The sequence below is a fragment of the Cajanus cajan genome, chromosome 10, assembly GCF_000230855.2.
Source record: "Cajanus cajan strain Asha chromosome 10, NIPB_CcT2T_4, whole genome shotgun sequence".
Lineage (NCBI taxonomy): Eukaryota > Viridiplantae > Streptophyta > Magnoliopsida > Fabales > Fabaceae > Cajanus > Cajanus cajan.
The window spans coordinates 17548857-17569033 of record NC_138526.1 but is presented as its reverse complement, the minus strand read 5'-3'; the positions used below and the strand labels follow the sequence as shown (position 1 = coordinate 17569033).

General features: G+C 31.3%; 1 protein-coding gene across 3 annotated transcripts; it reads right to left on the bottom strand.

Moving 5' to 3' along the window:
• Nucleotides 1-12500: 12500 nt before the first annotated feature.
• Nucleotides 12501-19925, bottom strand: ATG6 (AUTOPHAGY 6). 3 transcript variants are annotated; one of them, XR_014430031.1, is made up of 11 exons: nt 19579-19925; nt 19028-19356; nt 18764-18934; nt 17849-17973; nt 17632-17680; nt 17034-17192; nt 15555-15640; nt 14892-14963; nt 14339-14503; nt 13330-13993; nt 12849-12986 (listed from the first exon to the last, which is right to left on the bottom strand). XR_014430031.1 is itself a non-coding variant. In XM_020367834.3 (10 exons), the coding sequence occupies exons 1-10, from the start codon at nt 19727-19729 to the stop codon at nt 12749-12751; spliced, it is 1545 nt and encodes a 514-aa protein (XP_020223423.2). In that variant the 5' UTR covers nt 19730-19922; the 3' UTR covers nt 12501-12748. The 3 variants fall into 3 exon arrangements, 2 of the variants coding, with proteins under 2 accessions (XP_020223423.2, XP_020223424.2); XM_020367834.3 differs by lacking the exon at nt 13330-13993 and having other exon boundaries at nt 12501-12986; nt 19579-19922; XM_020367835.3 differs by lacking the exon at nt 13330-13993 and having other exon boundaries at nt 12501-12986; nt 14339-14488; nt 19579-19921.
• Nucleotides 19926-20177: the final 252 nt, after the last annotated feature.

Below are 20177 nucleotides of genomic sequence, written 5' to 3'. Positions count from 1 at the left end.
CCCTCATATATATATATATATATATATATATATATATATATATATATATATATATATATATATATATATATATATATATATATATATATATATATTAAATGCGACTTTTACAATGTATTACACCGCTCAATAACTTTATATTAAATGTGAATTTGGTAAATCCAACTGTTAGATTGAAAGTTCATATCTCTTATAGATTATATATACAAAACTTTATATTAATCCAAGATGATTTGATACTTCATTTTTATAAAACAAAATTGATGTAATATATTCATTTCAAAATACACTAAAATATGAACACTTGGATTATCTTCCAGTTGTTGTTCAATTTTAACAAAACTTGATATACACGTATAAAGTGATATGAACTTTCAATTTAACGGTTGGATTTACAAAATTCACATTTAATATAAAGTTATAGAGCGGCATAATACTTAGTAAAAGTTACACCGATATAATTATAACCCCTTATATTATATATATATATATATATATATATATATATATATATTCACATACATATATATACAGCGACAGCTGCACGTTTGGAATAGTGAGGCACTTGCCCTCACTACTATTTGACATATACATAATTTTTTATCTAAAAAAATAATATATTTTAAAAAATAAAAATTATATTCTAATAAAATAAATATATAGATTCAGAAAAAATGTTTATTTATTTGATATCTGTCAAATTTTTGAAGGAAATTAATTCTCATGTGATAAAAAAAATTTCTTAATAATGAATTAATTTTTAAAAAAAGTTTAATTATAATATATATATGTATATATATATATATATGTCTTAATATTCACATATATAATGTAATATATTAAAACAAATAATTTTTTGATAAAATAAAATTTGTAGCATGCATGTTTTTCTTTTGTGTTTTTTATTTATTGTATACGTTGATTGAAAAAATCAAAATTGTAAAATTGTATACATTGATTAAAAAAATCAAAATAAGAAAAATCATAAGATTTATATTCTATTTAGAATTGTTATTATAAGATATATTTTAAAATAAATTATCATCTAAAAATATATATTAGATATTAAAAACAGATTTATATCATAAATAAATTAAACTTTATTTTTATAAATTTAACATATAGATTTTTATATTTTTAATAGTGTTAAATTATTATAAAATAAAAGTCTATATAATTGTAGTTCTACCCAAATATTTAAAAATTATCTATGATAGATAAATAAGTCACACTTAAAATATATATTTTTAAAGAAAGTTAGGTTCAAACCAAGTAAATTATAATAAAATATAGTATAACCTAATTTATTTTCATCTTTAATACTAATCGTAGATATAAAAAACTTGTAATAAATAATTATAATATATATTTATACCTTTAAAAGATATATAAAATTTTTAATACTACAAATATATATAAGAAATTAAAAATAATAAATTAAAAATAAGAAATTAAAAATAAATTAAAAATAAGATTTCCGACGAAAAATTCCGTCGGAAATTTTCGACAGAAAATTCCGTCAGAAATTTCCGACGGAATAATTCCCCGGCAGAAATTTCCGACGGATTTATTTTTCCGTCGGAAATTTTCGACGAAATTGTCCGTCGGAACTATCGGAAATTTCCGACAGATTTATATTTCCGTCAGAAATTTCCGACAGAAAATTTTTGACAGAAAATTCTGTCGGAAATTTCTGACTGAAATATAAATCCGTCGGAAATTTCCGACGGATCCATATCCGTCGAAAATTTTCCGTCGGAAATTTACATTTTTCTTGTAGTGATTGGAGGAAGCAAGGAGAAGAACAAGCTTCACTTCTTCTAGTTTTCTCTATCATCATTTATATCTTAAGTGTCCACTCAGGTTTAACCCTTCACAGTTTTTATTTTACAGGGCAAGCTCCTTTGTTTATGGGTGATTGATGGAGGACAATCCAAGGAGGCTACATACTTGAAGACCATTGGGCCTTTAACTAGGTCCATGGTTAGAAGGCTTCTACAGAGGAGGTGCTTCTTAGACCTTTGCTCTTTATGAGCATTTCTCTTATTAATCTCTTAGTCTCCATTGTATATACATTGTTTGATACTTGTACATAGTAGTTATTTGTATAAGTGTATTTTTACTTTGTATTTGTGAGACACTTTCTTTCTTTTCTTATAGGTTATCCTTTAAGATTTTAAGGTATGTTACTTGGTAACTTTTGCTCCAATTGACCTTATATTAAGTGGCCTTTTGTCTTTGGTAAAGGTAACCTAGACGAAATTAGGTGTCTACATTAATGATAAGATAAGATAGTTTGTGAGTTTTAATAATGAGTTATTTTATCCTTTAAGTGTTTAACCATGAGAATGGTTTGAAATAATAATACCAATAGTCAAGAAAGAGAAAGTGTACAAGGAGATATTTGTGGATGCCTGATGAGTGGGTTATGATGAAAAGGTAAAATTGTGTTAGTAACACTTTGTGCCTATATGTGATGTAAGATGTTTATGCATAATGTGCATAATGAGGTGTGATAAGAGAACATTATGATATGTATGCATTGATTTGTTTGAGAACCTTATGTGCAACGTTTGAGACATGTAGCATATTCAATGTGCTGTTAATGATGAGATGAGAAAATCCAAACAATGTTTGGTATTTTAAAGATACGTAGAGGTTTCATAAATTGATGATACTAGCATTGAGCATGTGCATTGATTGTTGTGGTTGATGTTATAGTGTGAGAGTCCATGCAATCATGCATAATTTCTTTGAAGGTGGTGTGAATCTATGCGAGAGAGTTTCAATGGTCTTGTACCTTGGCTCTATGTTATGATAGAGAACCTCTAATGAGTATAAAAGGTGACCATACAGTCAACTATAATGCCTCAACTAGATCTTGATAGATCTTCTCCTAGTTTAGAGTGGATTGAGAGGGTCACCTAGTGTGTGGTGATCTAATCATTTACTCTTAGGTTGTCTTGTATTTGGAGCATCTTTGACAATGTTAGAGATTGGTAACACATGCATTAGAATTAAGAGTAAGAGCTACATGAGTTGTTGAATTGTGAATGTAGTTGGTTAACCGAAAAATTAATGTATTAAATGAGACATGAAGTACTACTTATTAATGTTTGAGTTGACTTGTATAGTGTTTATATGTTTTTAGATGCTATCCTTACCTTTTATACGTGTTATATATGAGTGAGATGTGTTCTCACTTTTCTTGCTATTTTTGTGATTATTGTTCTTGTTTAGGTTGAACACCGTGTAGGAACTAATCATGTAGACGAAGTTGAGCGTGAGGGATACAAAACTTGAGGCTTGATTTTGTTTATTGGTATTGCTCTATTAGTATGACATTGAGGTTAAGGGATATTATGTTATTTTATGACTTCAACTTAGAGTATCATTTTGAAAATAACTTTCTTAAACTTAGAGTTATCTTATTATACTTTATTTTATTATCGTTTTGTTAAAGCCAGTTTGTGAGTCTATATTTATAAAATAAAAACAAAAGAAGCATTTTTGTTTCTAAAACTAGCATTTTTCTAGCTATAAAAAAATAACAGAATAATTTCTTAAACTAAACACGTCTTCTTTCCGGGGATCACTGTTATTTTTAGACGATAACAAACGGAATGATATTTTCTAAAATATATCCGCCATTATAAATACGACAATATAGAGGTGTTGGGATCACTTTGTATTGAGTTTTCACATCTTGAATTTGTAATACCATTTTCTTCCTTCCTTCACCTTAACAAAAGCCTTGTTGTTTTTGTTACCAACCAATGGCTGATAACGCAAGAATCCAAGACATTGATCGGGAAATTAGAAGTTTACAAGAGTTTGTGCAAAGGATAGATGATGGCAACACTTGTAATGGTTTCACTAAAATAGACGAAAATGGAGAGAGGGTAGGCATAACTATCAGTGAGCAGAGGGACATATGGACAAAGACCATAGAAGAGCTCGAGACGGAACGTGTAGACATCGTTGCTCGCCTAAGGACTTGAAGAATGAAGATCCATGCATATATATAATAGTCTCTGCATGCATATATAATACTTATATTCATATAAATATAACTTATTTGTAGTCAGTGGTACTATATGTGCCTAGGTCATAGAATTCAATTATACTTGTGTTAATTATTATACTATGCAAACGTTTTATTGTTTTTCCTTTTACATAGTAATTGTAATAAATTTAAAGATATATGAGACAGTATATATTTAATGTTGTAGAAGTAACTATATACTACTGTACATACGTTGTATCTTGTTGAAAGTGCCTTTTAGTACAGGGCGCTATGTTTGATGAGTTATTCATTAATTTGTTGATTTGGGCTTTTAAAGTAGGCATTTCCTTTGGTGCAAGTTTATTCAAAACTTTCTGTAATTAGGACCACATAAAGGATGACATGTGTTAATTTTGTCAGAAGTTGTATTTTTTAAGAATATTTTAATATTTGCTATTTAATCCTCATTAATTATATCATTTTAAATAATAGTCCCCAGTTTATTTAAAGGTGACATCTATGATACACCACTTTTAACAAGTAGTGCATGATAAACCATTAGTTTTGACTATAAAATTTATCTAAATAAAAATTTTCGAATTTTCTAATGAAATATTTTTTTTTTAAAATTACCCAAAAAAAACACGTGTTACGATGCACTGGTGCAACTACTACTCACGTTCGGAACGGGCCGTTCTGATTTCAGAGCGGGCCGTTCCAGATGAAACACTAACACATGAATAATGGATCAAAACAGGCCGTTCCAAATGAAAAAAAATCGCATGAAGAAATGGATCAGAACGGTCCGTTCCAGTTTCAAAAATAACAAATGCCTATATAAACCAGAACGGGCCATTCTGAATTCGGAACGTGCCGTTCTAACTATATATATATTTGTCATAAGACTTTTTTTAAGCAAAATAATATTTTTTTTTTCATTATACTAAATTACATTTAAAATTTAAGTATAGTTTTTCAATTGATAATGTTTTTCTATTAGAATTAGAGGTTTACATTAATTATATGCGTAAATTTCTAATTCTAATTAGAAAATAACACCAAACAAAACTTTCTATTATAAATATAATTTTCTCTCATTTAAATCATTGCAAAAATTTGTTAGTTTTAGTTATATATCTCGACATTTTTGTCTTAAAAAAATGATGTTACCAAATATTTTTAAATTTGATTTACATTAGTTTAATTGCTTTTAAGGTGCATAAATTTTCGTAATTTTGTTGCCAATGCCACAAACATTAGACGTTGATTAAATGTCACATAGTGTGAAGAGAGATACTCATTTTCTGTTTGGATTTGCATTGGGTGCTAATGTATGTGGCGTTAAACATAAGTTAGACAAAGGCCCTCTGCCTAATTAGGGTCGGGCATGAGTTTTGTCATACTAGACACGAGAGAATAGGAGACTTTTTGGCTCAATGACATTAAGTAAAGAGAACCCTAGGCCCACCAAACCCATTGGACTCGCTGAGCTCAGAAGCAAACAAAAGTCCAAAGGCCCATGAAGCCCAAAACTAGGCCCAATAAGCTTAAAACCCAAAAAGTCTTATACTAAAGCCTATAATACAAGACCAAACAATATAAACTCATATAGTACCAAATATATGAGAAAGGTGGTCATCCATGTAAAGCCCAAGAAAAGAGAACCCTAGGCCCACCAAACCCATTGGTCTCACTAAGCTTAGAAGCAAAGAAAAGCCCAAAGGCCCATGAAGCCCAAAACTAAGCCCAATAAGCTTAAAACCCAAAAAGTCTTATATTAAGGCCCATAATACAAGACCAAACAATATAAACTCCTATACTACCAAATATATGAGAAAGGTGGTCATCCATGTAAAGTTCAAGTAAAGAGAACCTTAGGCCCACCAAACCCATTGGGCTCACTAAGCTCAGAAGTAAACAAAAGCCCAAAGTCCCATGAAGCCCAAAACTAGGCCCAATAAGCTTAAAACCCAAAAAGTCTTATACTAAGGCCCATAATACAAGACCAAACAATATAAACTCCTATACTAACAAATATATGAGAAAGGTGGTCATCTATGTAAAACCCAAGTAAAGAGAACCTTAGGCCCACCAAACCAATTGGGCTCACTAAGCTCAGAAGCAATCAAAAGTCAAAAGGCCCATGAAGCCCAAAACTAGGCCTAATAAGCTTAAAACCCAAAAAGTCTTATACTAAGGCCCATAATACAAGACCAAACAATATAAACTCCTATACTACCAAATATATGAGAAAGGTGGTCATCTATGTAAAGCCCAAGTTAGGCCCACCAAACTAATTGGGCTCACTAAGCTCATAAACAATCAAAAGGCCAAAGGTCCATGAAGCCCAAAACTAGGCCCAATAAGCTTAAAACCCAAAAAGTATTATGGGCCTTAGTATAAGACTTTAGTATAAGACTTTTTTGGGTTTTAAGCTTATTGGGCCTAGTTTTGAGCTTCATGGGCCTTTGGGCTTTTCTTTGCTTCTGAGCTTAGTGAGCTCAATGGGTTTGGTGGGCCTAGGGTTCTCTTTACTTGGGCTTTACATGGATGACCACATTTCTCATATATTTGGTAGTATAGGAGTTTATATTGTTTGGTCTTGTATTATGGGCCTTAGTATAAGACTTTTTGGGTTTTAAGCTTGTTGAGCCTAGTTTTAGGCTTCATTGGCCTTTGGACTTTTGTTTGCTTCTGAGCATAGCGAGCCCAATGGGTTTGATGGGCCTAGGGTTCTCTTTACTTAATGTCATTGAGTCAAAGAATCTCTTATTCTCTCGTGTTTGGTATGACAAAACTCATGTCCGACCCTAATTAGGCAGAGGGCATTTGTCTAACTTATGTTTAACGCCACATACATTAGCACTCAATGCAAATCCAAACAGAAAATGAGTATCTCTCCTCACACTAGGTGACATTTAATCAACACCTAATGTTTGTGGCATTGGCAACAAAACCACGAAAGTCTATGCACCTTAAAAGCAATTAAACTAATGTAAATCAAATTTAAAAATATTTGGTAACATCATTTTTTTAAGACAAAAATGTCGAGATATATAACTAAAACTAACAAATTTTTACAATGATTTAAATGACAGAAAATTATATTTATAATAAAAAGTTTTGTTTGGTGTTATTTTCTAATTAGAATTAGAAATTTACGCATATAATTAATGTAAACCTCTAATTCTAATAGAAAAGTATTATCAATTGAAAAACTATACTTAAATTTTAAATATAATTTAGTAGAATGAAAAAAAAAATATTATTTTTCTTAAAAAAATTCTTATGACAAATATATAGTTAGAACGGCCCGTTCCGAATTCAAAACGGTCCGTTCTGATTTCGGAACGAGCCGTTCTGATCCATTTCTTCATGCGTTTTTTTCATCTGGAACGGCCCGTTCTGATCCATTATTCATGTGTTATTGTTTCATTTGGAACGGCCCATTCTGAAATCAGAACGGCCCGTTTCGAACGTGAGTAGCAGTTGCATGTGTGCATCGTAACACGTGTTTTTTTTGTAATTTAAAAAAAAAATATTTCAGTAGAAAATTCAAAAAAAATTTATTTAGATGAATCTTATGGTCAAAACTAATGGTTTACCATGCACTACTTGTTAAAGTGGTGTATCATAGATGCCACTTTTAAATAAACTAGAGACTATTATTTAAAAGGATATAATTAATGAGGGTTAAATAGCAAATATTAAAATATTTTTAAAAAATATAATTTTTGACAAAATTAACACATGTCATCCTTTATGTGGTCCTAGTCACAGAGGGTTTTAATACCCTCTAAAATAAACTTACACCAAAGGAAATGCCTTTAAAGTATCGGGGAATGCTCCGGTGCCCTCTTATTTGAAGGGGTTTTGGTGCCCCTCAATACAAAAGTTGGGTTTTTAGGGACAATAAGGTAAATTGATAAATTTATCAATTTACCTTATTGTCCCTAAAAACCCAACTTTTGTACTGAGGGGCACCAAAACCCCTTCAAATAAGAGGACACCGGAGCAATAGCCTAAAGTATCTCTATAGTTTTAGAATTAACAAATGTCATGCTGAAATTTTATAAAATAAAAAAGTGAAAAATAAAAGATATATGAACATTTTAAAATAAAATAAAATAAACTAATGTAATGAGAATAAAAATAATTTATTATTTTTCGTATATACAACTTTTACTTACTATAATTATTTACAGATTTGATATATATATATATATATATATATATATATATATATATATATTAAGAACTTTTAATTTAATGATTAAATCGTTAATATTTAATATATAGAATTTGATATATATATATATATATATATATATATATATATATATATATATATTAAGAACTTTTAATTTAATGATTAAATCGTTAATATTTAATATATAGAATGTAAATTACTAAATAAAATAAATATAAATAAACTTATTTTTATAATGAATAGATCTTTCCTTTTATATATAATATAGTTATACTAAATTATCGATTAATTCTCATTCTAAAAGAATCAAGTTGTAAAATCAGTTGATATATGCAACATCTCCAACTAGCAACTCTTCCTCCCCTGCCAATTCCATGCATTCTAAAATGATGCTATTATGAACTAACATAAAACAACACTCAACCTCTATCAACAATTAGGGACCTTTTGTGATAGAATATTCTCTTGTGGAAACCTAATCTTGTCCAATTATATAATAAAAGTATTTACAAAAATAAGATAAAATAGAAATTTTAAGAATAATAAATTTAAAACCACAAAAAATTCATTTATCATTTGTTTTGACACAAAAAAAAAATTCGAAAGAGATATGTCAAATTAAATTTTTCATATGAATAAAAACTAGAACATTAAATATTTCGATATTATTTGAATTTTGGCTTATTTCAATCATCTGAACACATTTTTCATTCATGCATTCAATTTATGGATCCTCTCTCATTTTTACAGCTTTCATGGAAGGATTAAAAAAAAAAAAAAAAAAAAAAAAAGGCATACACAAAGAGATGAGATTCTCTATGCATGGGACTCTCGATTACACACTTCCATATATTCGTTTATTTTTTTCACTAATTACAAAACAAAATAAATAATTAATTAATATTTTTCCTGTTAGTAGAAATTAGTTATGTTGATTGAAGTTTGTTAGTTATTTTAGTTAAGTAATTGAGGAAATGTGTGTATATCGAGAGAGTTGGTGTATAAAAGAGAGTTTTACGATTCACTTTTCCACTACTTCTCCTCCTGTTAGATCAAAATATGATATAATAATCCTCAAAAAAATGAAGTTTCATCTTAACAAACTCAGGTTTTTTTTGTTTTTTTTTTAAAAGACATGTATAAGGTTACATGTCTAAGAAAAAAAATTTAATGCCTTTAAACGATGAAATACATTATATCTTCTTAGATGGAATAATTTATCTATCTAAAACGAATGCTAAAAATGTTATTTTAATATGTTTGATGTTTGTATCATCTACTTTAATTCCTTAACAAATCAAAGGAATAAAAATATTTTTGGTATTTTCAATTCATAAAGAAACATGGATTTACTTTTCGTCATCAAAAGGACAAGTAGATATCTCGAAGTATGTGAAGTTATCTAAAAGTTATTCTTGATTGATACACAATAGTTCATTTTCTTTTGTAACATAAAGGTGATAAGTAGTCTCCTTAATCAGATAAAATGTAATCATTTGGTGAAACATATTTAATGCAAGCCTTTAATGCATAAATATATATAGAATCTTGAATCTCACAACGAAATAAAAAGGAGCTTTGATATTCTTTCTTTACTCTTTGTAATGCTTTGTACTTAAATGTGAAATCATGTCTTATGAGTAAGACAAGAGTTTCTATTATCTTTACCCAGCTTAAATTAAGTGTTTATCTTGAAGCTTGGAGAAACTTTGTGTTTAAAGAATACTTGGTATTAAAGCTTAGAGAGACTTTGTTGATCAAAGAATACTTGGATAGTTTTCTTGAAGAGGTAAATTAAAGAATACTTAGGTTGAACCAAAAATGGCTTATGAAGGAATACTTGTATCTTTGTAAAAGATAGTAAAACTTTATTAAGTTAATCAAGAACTGGACATATCCCGGTGGTTGAGGTAAACCAATATAAAAATACCTTGTGTACTTTAATTTACTTTATCTACACTCTTTTAGGCTTATGTTACTACTTCTTTGTTTCAAAAAAGTGTTAAAATTTTGATAGGCACTAATCAACTCCCTCCCCTTCTACTGTGTTTTTTTTTTCTCTAGAGATGGGTATTAAAGCTTAGCCTTTGACAGGGTTAAACATCTAATTGTGTTAAAGGAAAAGATCCTTAGATGGGAAGCAATGAACAATAGTATCTGCCCAAAAGAGCTTCTATTGCAAGGCCTCCCACCTTCAATGGAGAAGGCTACATATAATAGAAAGACAAAATATATATGTTCAATAAGTCCATCCAATATCATCTCTAGAAGATCATCATAAACAGTGATATTCTGATAACCAAACCAAAAAGTGGATATATGTAGGAAGACTACAACATTTTGAAACTCAATACAAAAGTAAGGTACATGTTAATCCTCCCATTGTCAAGGACAAAATACAATACGTTTTGGAGTTGAAGGACTACAAAGGAGATGTGGAAAGTCATCAAAGTAACTCATGAAGGAACTGAAGATGTAAGGCTCAAAAGAGTTGCAACTTTTCAAAGACATTATGAGTTATTCTATATGATGGAGAATGGAACCAATGATGAGATGCTTAGAAGATTTCAAATCATTCTCAATGGGCTAAAATACCTAGGCTCTAAGTTCTCCAAATCTCATAACAACTTGAAGATCCTAAAAAGCCTTCCAAAACTCTAGGAGCCTAAGGCCATTATCATCTCAGAGGCACATAACTTTAAGACTCTAACACTGGATGAACTCTTAGGAGCTTTGAGAGTTCATAAAGTTCATATGAACTATAGAGATCATATAAAGCCAGATGATATTGTCACTCTAAGAACTAGAGAAATAAGGTGAAGGAAGGACAAAAGGAAAAATCTTAAGGTAAAGTCTCAACATAGTAGCTTATGAGAGAGTTTTGAAGCCTCGACACACGATGAGAATTTTTTAATGTCTAAGAAGTTTAAGAAACGCTGAAAATGAAGGGAAGACGCAAAAGCTTCCATGAGAAGAATAATATGTTCAAGAAGCCTTTCAAGGAAGAAAATCAAGAAATCATTTGCTATGAATGTAACAAACTTGGGCACATGAAAATTGAGTGTCTTTTCTTAGAAAAAGATGGTATAGTAAAAAAAAGGCCAAACAAAAAGTGTGATGGCTACCTAGGATGATATGGATAGTAGTAAAAGTCATAGTTTAGACTATGAAAGAGTCGATATCTATTTTATGACTAATATAGACAAAACTAGGATAGAGGTGGATTTTAATTTTATTTGTCATTCTAGTTTTTTGGATGAGTCGGGCTATAGTTGTGATGAGTAAGAGATATCCTATGAAACTCTTTTGAAAAGCTCTCATATGATCACTCTTGAGTACAAAAAAAATTAAAGAAAAAATATAAAATTATTGTAAATGAAAATGAAAAATTCAAGAATTATCTATCAAACACTATCAAAGAGATTTGAAGATCTCAAAGGAAAAACATCAAGCAATGGACCTTCTAAGGTTACAACATTGCTAAAAATATATGAAGAGGAATCCGTCGACTCTAAGACTTATTCTATTTTCCTAACAAAGTTGTTTTCGAGCTTAAGTTTTACGAATTGAGAGAAACAATTGGTGAATGGAATTTGTTTAGCTGATCTAGTTTATTGGAACTCTCACTTTTGGAAAGGGACATTTTGGCTTTGACAATTAGCCACTCCATTTTGTTTATTATTATATTTATTTCTCAATTTATATTTAAAAGTTTCATAGTGAATTCTCTTTTTCCTAAAAGTTTCATAGTTGTGGACCGTTTTTTAAAACTTGACTGATTGCATGCAATGTTTTTTTTTTTGGGATAACCATGGATTGCATGCTTTGTTAATTACTTGATTTCATTTGTCCTGCAGTTGACGAATCAATACCAATAGGTTGAGGTTGTGCCAGCTTTAATGCTTAGCTATAAGTGGATACGTATCATTGAAATATATCTAGTACTATCTAATAACTCTTGTACTAACTTTTTATTATCTATTTTACTCTTTTCTAATTGGAATTCTTTGATAACTATCACTCACTAGTTATGACTCCCTTGACAGTTAAAGATTTAAATAGTATTATGAACAATAATATACTGAATTTGATTTATAAATGGATAATTTTGTCACTTACGCAAGCAAAACCAGGAGAACCCTTGACTAGAAGAAAAGGGCAGCCCTCGCCCACCAAGAGAAAAGTACAAATGTTTATGCCAAGAATATGATAAAAATGAATAAATAAATAAAAATTGATGAAAGAGAAAATTGTATTTTCTTTGGGGAGTGAAAAGAGCATATATTCAAAAATCTACCGATCATTCGACAATATGGCAATTTCCAAGAACATAGTTATGTACAAAATGTACCGTATTTGGGACAAGTACCCAGACACTACGTAATTAAGCCTTGATCAAAATAGCATGTTATTAAAATCGAAAAATGCTCACAAAATTTGTGATGCAAACATTTGTATAGCTTCTATAGACTATGTAGTTTTCTATGTACATATTTGTACGTAGCCTAAATCCTAGCATATGTTTAGTGGGTTCAGTTTCGAGATTCAGATTTGGCATCAGAACCACGCTTCGTGTACAAAGACCCTACAGCTGGTACTTCAGCATGCGAAGATACCATTGCTGAAAGAGGCTGGAAATTCGTGTTTCCAACAAACCAGTAGAGAGCCCATTTCAAATTGCAAAGAGTGTACTTGAGAGATTTGGTCCAATTTTCCTGCTTATTGAAGCTTTGAGTGATGGAATAGTTTTCCACTTTGTCACTCTCAATCCTACATATCAACGAAGAATATTTGTCATTCTCAATGATAAATCTAACGCATGAATTGAACAGAGTTTATTTATGATCTTCACAAAATACTGTATCTATCTTGATAAATTAGCAAGCACGCCTAATATGATAAACAATACAAGAATAAAGGTGTACTAATTCAACCAAATCCATCATACCACGAAGTTCATTAAGGCATATAGTTTTGTAAATAGAAGTAACTGTTTACCTATTCAGGGATTTCTTTAGTTATAAAGCCAACTTTGAACTCATGAAAAACACCATTAAAATGTTGAAATTAACATCTAGTAGAGGTGGAAAAGAGATGTGAGATATGAGAACACCTTTCTTTTCCAAAGCCTTCCACAACACTTCCTAGCACTCAATCTCAATCATATACATCTTTCATGTCTATAAAAACATATACAAGTCCCTTTATTCGCTTCAATACCTTTCCATCGATCCCCATCAAAGATATAAATAGCTATTAGTATAGACCTTCCAAGCATAAATCCAAATTGATTCTCTGCAATTGCAATCTTTAATCTCTCTCTTTACTATAGAACCTCCAACACAAAGAGTAAATTAAATAAACAGAGGGTAGCCCAATAGTTAGACAGGGGGATAACAGGAAAAACTATTGGTGAAACTATTAAGAATTTAAACATTAATAGTTTGTCTATAGACATGATTTATCAAAGAGCATTATGAGGTTGTTTGATTCATGTAGCCAACCCACCAAATGGGAAAAGAGTAGATCACTGCTGTTGGTACAATAATGATGGTGAGATATTTGCTACACATTCTAATAAAATAACCGTTAATGAATGCTAACTCAATTCTAAACAAAGCATAGTAAAGCTTGGATCATCACCATTCTACATGCCATTTGATATTTTGGATGTGTTTGAGAAAGAGATTGGGAATGGCAGGGTCAGGAATCTAGCCTGCATAAGGACCAGAACAAAATAATGGACACTTGGAAGGCTTCATTATTGTTTCTGTCATCTGTGAGGGAATGGGAGGGTTGCGAATCTCATCAGTTTAGTTCAAAGGCACTATAAATTCAATTAAGCCATAACTAAGTACACAACATTCTCATCAAGATCATAAGTCAAGTCATGACCGCAGTCAAAGTACTCTTATAGACAAACTTATGTAAAACCACACAAAACAATCATCCTTTTCTCTCCTCCATCAATTAGCAAAAGGACATGATCTGCTTAACACAAAAAGAGTTGAGCTTGATGGCACCAAAGCAAAATTCCTCTGTATCCAATGCAAATAAATGCTCACACTGCACCCAAAGATAAAACACACTGCCATAAATAAATAACTTATAGTAACACTTACTTGTAAGGCAGTTTGAAACATTTCTCAGGTGGTATGTTATTCTCTTGATCCTTAGATTTGGCAAAGTCTGCAAAATCCTTGAGGCATGCTAAAAACAATGTCATTGCTTTGTCATAGCGAGTACTCCAGAACAAATTCACAGGACCAAACCTGAAAAACCCATTGCTATATGGATAAAGTTTATTAAATTATTTTACTTTAAAGTTTTTACAAGAGTATAACTCACAACACCAACCATAATCTCAGGATAAGACATACACAAACCAAGCCAACTGCCAAAGGCAGTGGTATGATCCAAAATAGTATAAAAATACCGATATAGCTCCAAGGGACCAAGGCTTATCCTGATGTTTAAATAAACAGAAGTAACAAAACTAAAACGCAGACAATTTCTAATTGCTATCAGCAAATAAGCTGGTAGCTCTGATTTCACTTCACACATTACACCAATGATTTTGGCTCAACTTCAGCCAGCATCAAATTATATATATAACAAAAATAGTCAAAATCCACAAAGACACAAATGACTACAAGCACCATGAAGCATACTTACAGCTCATATGTGCTGTTATTGGTGTCTGTGATACGAGGGTAGCTACCCATTGGAATTATCTTTATTCGATATCTAAAAGTAACAAGTTTAGGAGTTGCAAATCAACAACAACAACAACAAAAGTCTTGTCAAACTAGCTGAGGTTGGCTACAAACATCATAGTATACAACGCTATTGGGCTCAAAGGATATGTTACAAGTCATTCCCAATAAATTATATGGAAAATGTAAAATTTATATGAAAATGTTGGTTCATGGCACAAATGTCAATACGATATATCTTCTAGAATCTAGACATGATCTATTAAATCATAAATTCAAACTAGACTATATTGGCGTTGTAGTTTAATGCAGCAGAAGAGGCAACACTTAACAAACTTTGGTTTGAATTCCATACAAGATTTTAACAAGTAACTATGTATGCCTATGAAGAGAACAGCATGCATCATCTTAAAACCATCCCTTGTCATGTTCTGCTCTGGAATATATCACTTAGAAGAACTTAAGAAAAAACCCTGTAATTAGTAGATCATTTCAATTGTTTTTTTTAATGTAAAATCCTGTTTGGAACTATATTCATTAACACACACAATTATACATGGAGACATAATAGAGAATTAAAAACAGTAACTGTATCTATCTGATGCATAATGAGAAAGGATACTGAAACTTCGGTCGGAAATACTGGCACATAGTATGAAGAAGAAGGCAAGCTTGACCCCAGGCAGCATTTATCTCATCCCATTCAACCTAAACATTTCATAATAGTAAATAACATAATCAAAATCTTAAATAGAAAGAAAAAGGATTCAAGATTAAGAAAATTCTCCAGCAAAATATATATATATATATATATATATACATCTTTTCCAAATCATCAAATGAGGAAAGGATACATTCAGCTAAAGTATTTTATTTTCTGAAAGAACATTGTAAAACAAGAGTGCATGCACCACAAAGTTGGAAGAATTGCACCATCGATTAGTTATCCGTATCCATGATAATTGTCCTGTGCAAAAAGCACTTCAAGACACAAGTAGCCAAACAGATTTAATATTTTGTTGCAAAATAATTTTTTAAAATAAAATTATAAAAGTAGCTACAGTATAAGTTTACCAACCCCCATTACAGCACTTTAGACCCAGAAATTCTTGATAATGAAAGTAATAATGTACCATCATCTTCAATAACAATCATATTGTATTAAATTCTTCTCCAAGTTAGACGTCTCAAATAGCATATATTTATATTTATAGGTTTACATCCATAAATATAATCGGCAGACTTGACTGTAAGTGTCACGTGTGGGTACATTTATACATAATTTGTTACATTATGTTAATACAATTTTTCTTCTGGGACCAAACTTAGGCTTTGTGAAGTTGAATTAAATCAAAGTCACAAGGATCATTTTCCAGTACACAAATATAGGGGTTAACGAGATCAGATAGATATTTAGGATCAAATGTAATTTAGAATTGGATTGCTATATACATGAACTTTAAACTATATTATCAACTGGTAAAAAAAAATGAATAAGCACATAATTCCATTTTAGAAAATTAACCATGGTGCATAATATCACTTTTTTCTATCATATATTTTTATGTATGTATGAATGACTAAATAACACTAAAAATATGTTTTTTAGAACCAGGGAATTAGGTTAGGTTTTCATCTTCTACATTCTAGCTTGCATCTATGTCTTCTCTGTTTTTGCAACTGGGTGGACCTTGTCTTGTCTCCACTTTCAGTCAGTCTACAACTGGTAGCCATGGGAGGATTTCATAGTCATTTTATGGTCAACACATGTTATTGTGCTTTCTTGTTAGTACTATTATGCCCAAGTTTGGAACGCTCACAGCAGCACTTTAGGTCACAATTTACCTAAGTCAATGCTTGTAAATGTGAATATGTGGGTATAGATGCAAAAGTATAAATTGTTCAATTACCAAATTGTCTCCAAAGTTTAATCTGATAACAAACAAACTATGCTTAACTCACTAATTTGCAATTCCCCTAATGTGTTGAACTTCAATAGAGGCATAAACTACCATAGATGAAACCCAACTACGCATATTAAGCTCACCAACACATTGACACAACATTAAAAATCAGAAATACAACATGCTAGGTATCTTACTGGAATTTTCGGGAGTCTTCCAAGTCGAAAGTTGTTAATTGTTCCAAACTCTCCATCATGAGAAATGGGGAAGGCATCATTGAGCACATTTGTTCGCTTCAATAATTCTAAATGTGCTTGTGAAACATCAATCTTGGCCAAAATTGCATCTCTCTCCTCCTGTTAGTAGAAGTAATTTTGCTAAATGTTCAGACTTGGAAGTTATATTTTTCAGAAAAATTGGGAGTGTTTTCTTCAACACGACTTCTTGCTACAAGAGTGTCAAAATAAGTAAATCCTTTACTCACATCAAACAAAGATAAGACAAAAAAAAAATGGAAAATCTGGTCAAAAAGAAAATTTCATTCACAAAGAATGATACTGATAATCAATTTTATTCCCCCTATGTTAGCAGATACCATATTAAACCATTAAAGATAGGATAGGTACTAGTTGAAATCATGAAGCCATTTTTATTGTTTGAACCAATGACAATGATCCTTTAAAACTCACCCAAACTACCTCAAGACATAAACAAAAAAAAAAAAAAAAAAAACTTGCCAGAACAAATTCTACCCGACAAGTTGGTATGTGAAGAGGCAAGGGAACAATTACAAACCTGATGAGAAATTAATTGAAACTGGAAATTGTTGAACTCGTGCCAATACCTGTTTACACATTTAGACATGTAAAATCAATCACTGATATCAGGCATCCACACAATTCAGATAAGAAAAAAAATTAAAGATCTATCTATATTCATAGAAATTTTATTTTGCAAGTTATGGCATTTTCTATCAAGAAATATCAAGGTCAAGGAACAAAATAAATCATACCGCTCCTCCAATTCTTTAAAGCGGCTTGATTTTAGCTCTAGTTCCCTCAGCTCAGCATTAACTTCAGCATTCTGTCTCTCAGTTTCTTCAATTGCTGCTTCAAGTTTTCTTTCTTCTTCCTCGATCTTGAACAGTATTCCAAGTAGTAAATCAATGATTAGGCTTTGGAAGAAAATTTAACAGTACACTCAAGAAAATCATCTTAACTGAACCGGTGTTTCTAAGGGTAAAGACATTTTATCAGAACTCCATATTTCTAGTTCATAGAATGACAAGTATTATTTGAAATTAGAAGCAGTTGTTAACCAATCATTCCAACTTCAAAACTTGAAAAGGGCAACTTCTAATAGATACAGAAAAAAAATTACTTTACTTACTGGCTTTCAGGTATACATATATAACTCTTACATAGAAAAGAGAGATTAAAAAGGTGAAGAAAGAAGTGATGTCACAGAACAGATCTTGGAAAACTTCACAGAAATGTAGCGACCAAATCAAGTCACCCAAGGCTATGCAGGTACATTTGGAAGGTTTAACAAAATGGAAAACAACATAGGACATTGTGATAGCATATGTAATTATTAGGTCTAACAGTTCACAATAAATTATTATGTCTAACCCTTATTATTGCCTTTTCTCCAAGCAACCAAGGAAGATAAATTTGTATTGCTTCCAAATTGGTGTTTTTCAATCACACCAAACATAGAACAAACCCATGCTATCTTTGATTTCATTCCAACCCATCTACCAAACCCTACCTATATAATTCAACAAAGCATATTGGCCATTCAAATAATAGTCAACAGAGGTTTTGAATACAGTGATTTTTCCTCATAGTTATCATCACTAACGGCTTAAATCCTAAATAAATAGTTACGCAATACACAGACTGGAGAATGCAAAACTGATGAGCACCTTCAATTTTTCCTTAAGAAAATCAGCCTCGCTGAGGACATCTCTAGCCTCCCCCTCCAAGCGTTTAAGACAGGCTTCATATGCTTCAATGTCCCTGTTCACATCTTCAACCTCTTTATCAAGCTTATCCGACAAAATCCTCATGCAGTCAAGGCATAAAGGCTGTTCAACCTGTAACCACATACAGATAACACAGAGACTATGACCCAATAGCCTCAAAACCCATCAAATACATTACATATTTACAAGTTTCCATCCACAAACCTGTGTCTGCGTTGTAGCAATCTCAAATGCCCGGGTCAGGACCATGATAGTGGAATTAAACCCAGAGTTATGAGGCGGCAAATGGCCACCAGAATCCGCCCCTGCCCCCAATGAATGCGCCCCACTTCCATCAGTCCCCGATTCAGACTTGTACACAACCACAAACGACTCCTCCATGGCCTTCCCAGGCTGTGCAGCAGCATCACCACGTGGCCGAGGAGCATTCCCCTGAGTCGGAGGTCTCTGCTTGGGCAACACAACATAGGAATTGTCCATCTTAGTCGTACTCAGCACACTGCTGGCACCATGAATGGACGACCCTTGCATCCCTACACTCATCCATTACATCTCCATCAAAAATCAAACCACCACAATCATTCTTCCTTGACTAATCACAATTTAATCAATCCACTCATAACCAACACCAATACAAACATCATTCCAAAACCATTCCACACAAGCATCAAATGCTCATACATGAGCCAAATTAACAAGCATGAATCAATTAATTAAATTAACAATCAAGAAATAACAATGAAACCCTAACGAACCGGAGCGAGAAGAATCGTTGAAGAATTTTTCGGCGTAAGAATCGACACCAACGATGCAGAGAGGGTTGCGGCAGTTCTGGCAAACCCATCGGGGCACGTTCGGATCCACCGGAAAGGTCCGAGTGCGACCCTTATTATCGCCTTTTTTCATAGCGTTGTTTCTTTCTTCCCTTCACTGAAACCTTAACAGTGGCAAATTTATGTTATATTGGGGAAAATAAGATTGTATTGTGCTGCTTTGGTGAGGTAGGAAGCAATATTAAACGCTCAGAACTCAGAACTCAGAACTCAGAACAGAGCCAAAATAGATTTCTGAGGGAGGAAGCAATATTGGCATCATGTGGTTAACATCATAGATTAGAATAATATTTTTTTTTTTACAATATAATAATTTTTTCTTTTATGGTACAGAGATTTTTTTCTTATCGGCTTTCATGGTACAAAGATTTGACTAATAGAATCTATTGTTTATTGTTTATTATTTATTATTTATTTCTTGCATAAATAGACTTCATTTAATTTTTTTTCCTGATTTTATGGGTTTTTATTTGTGAATAATAAAACTATATTATGGTATTTAGATATAATAATTATATACG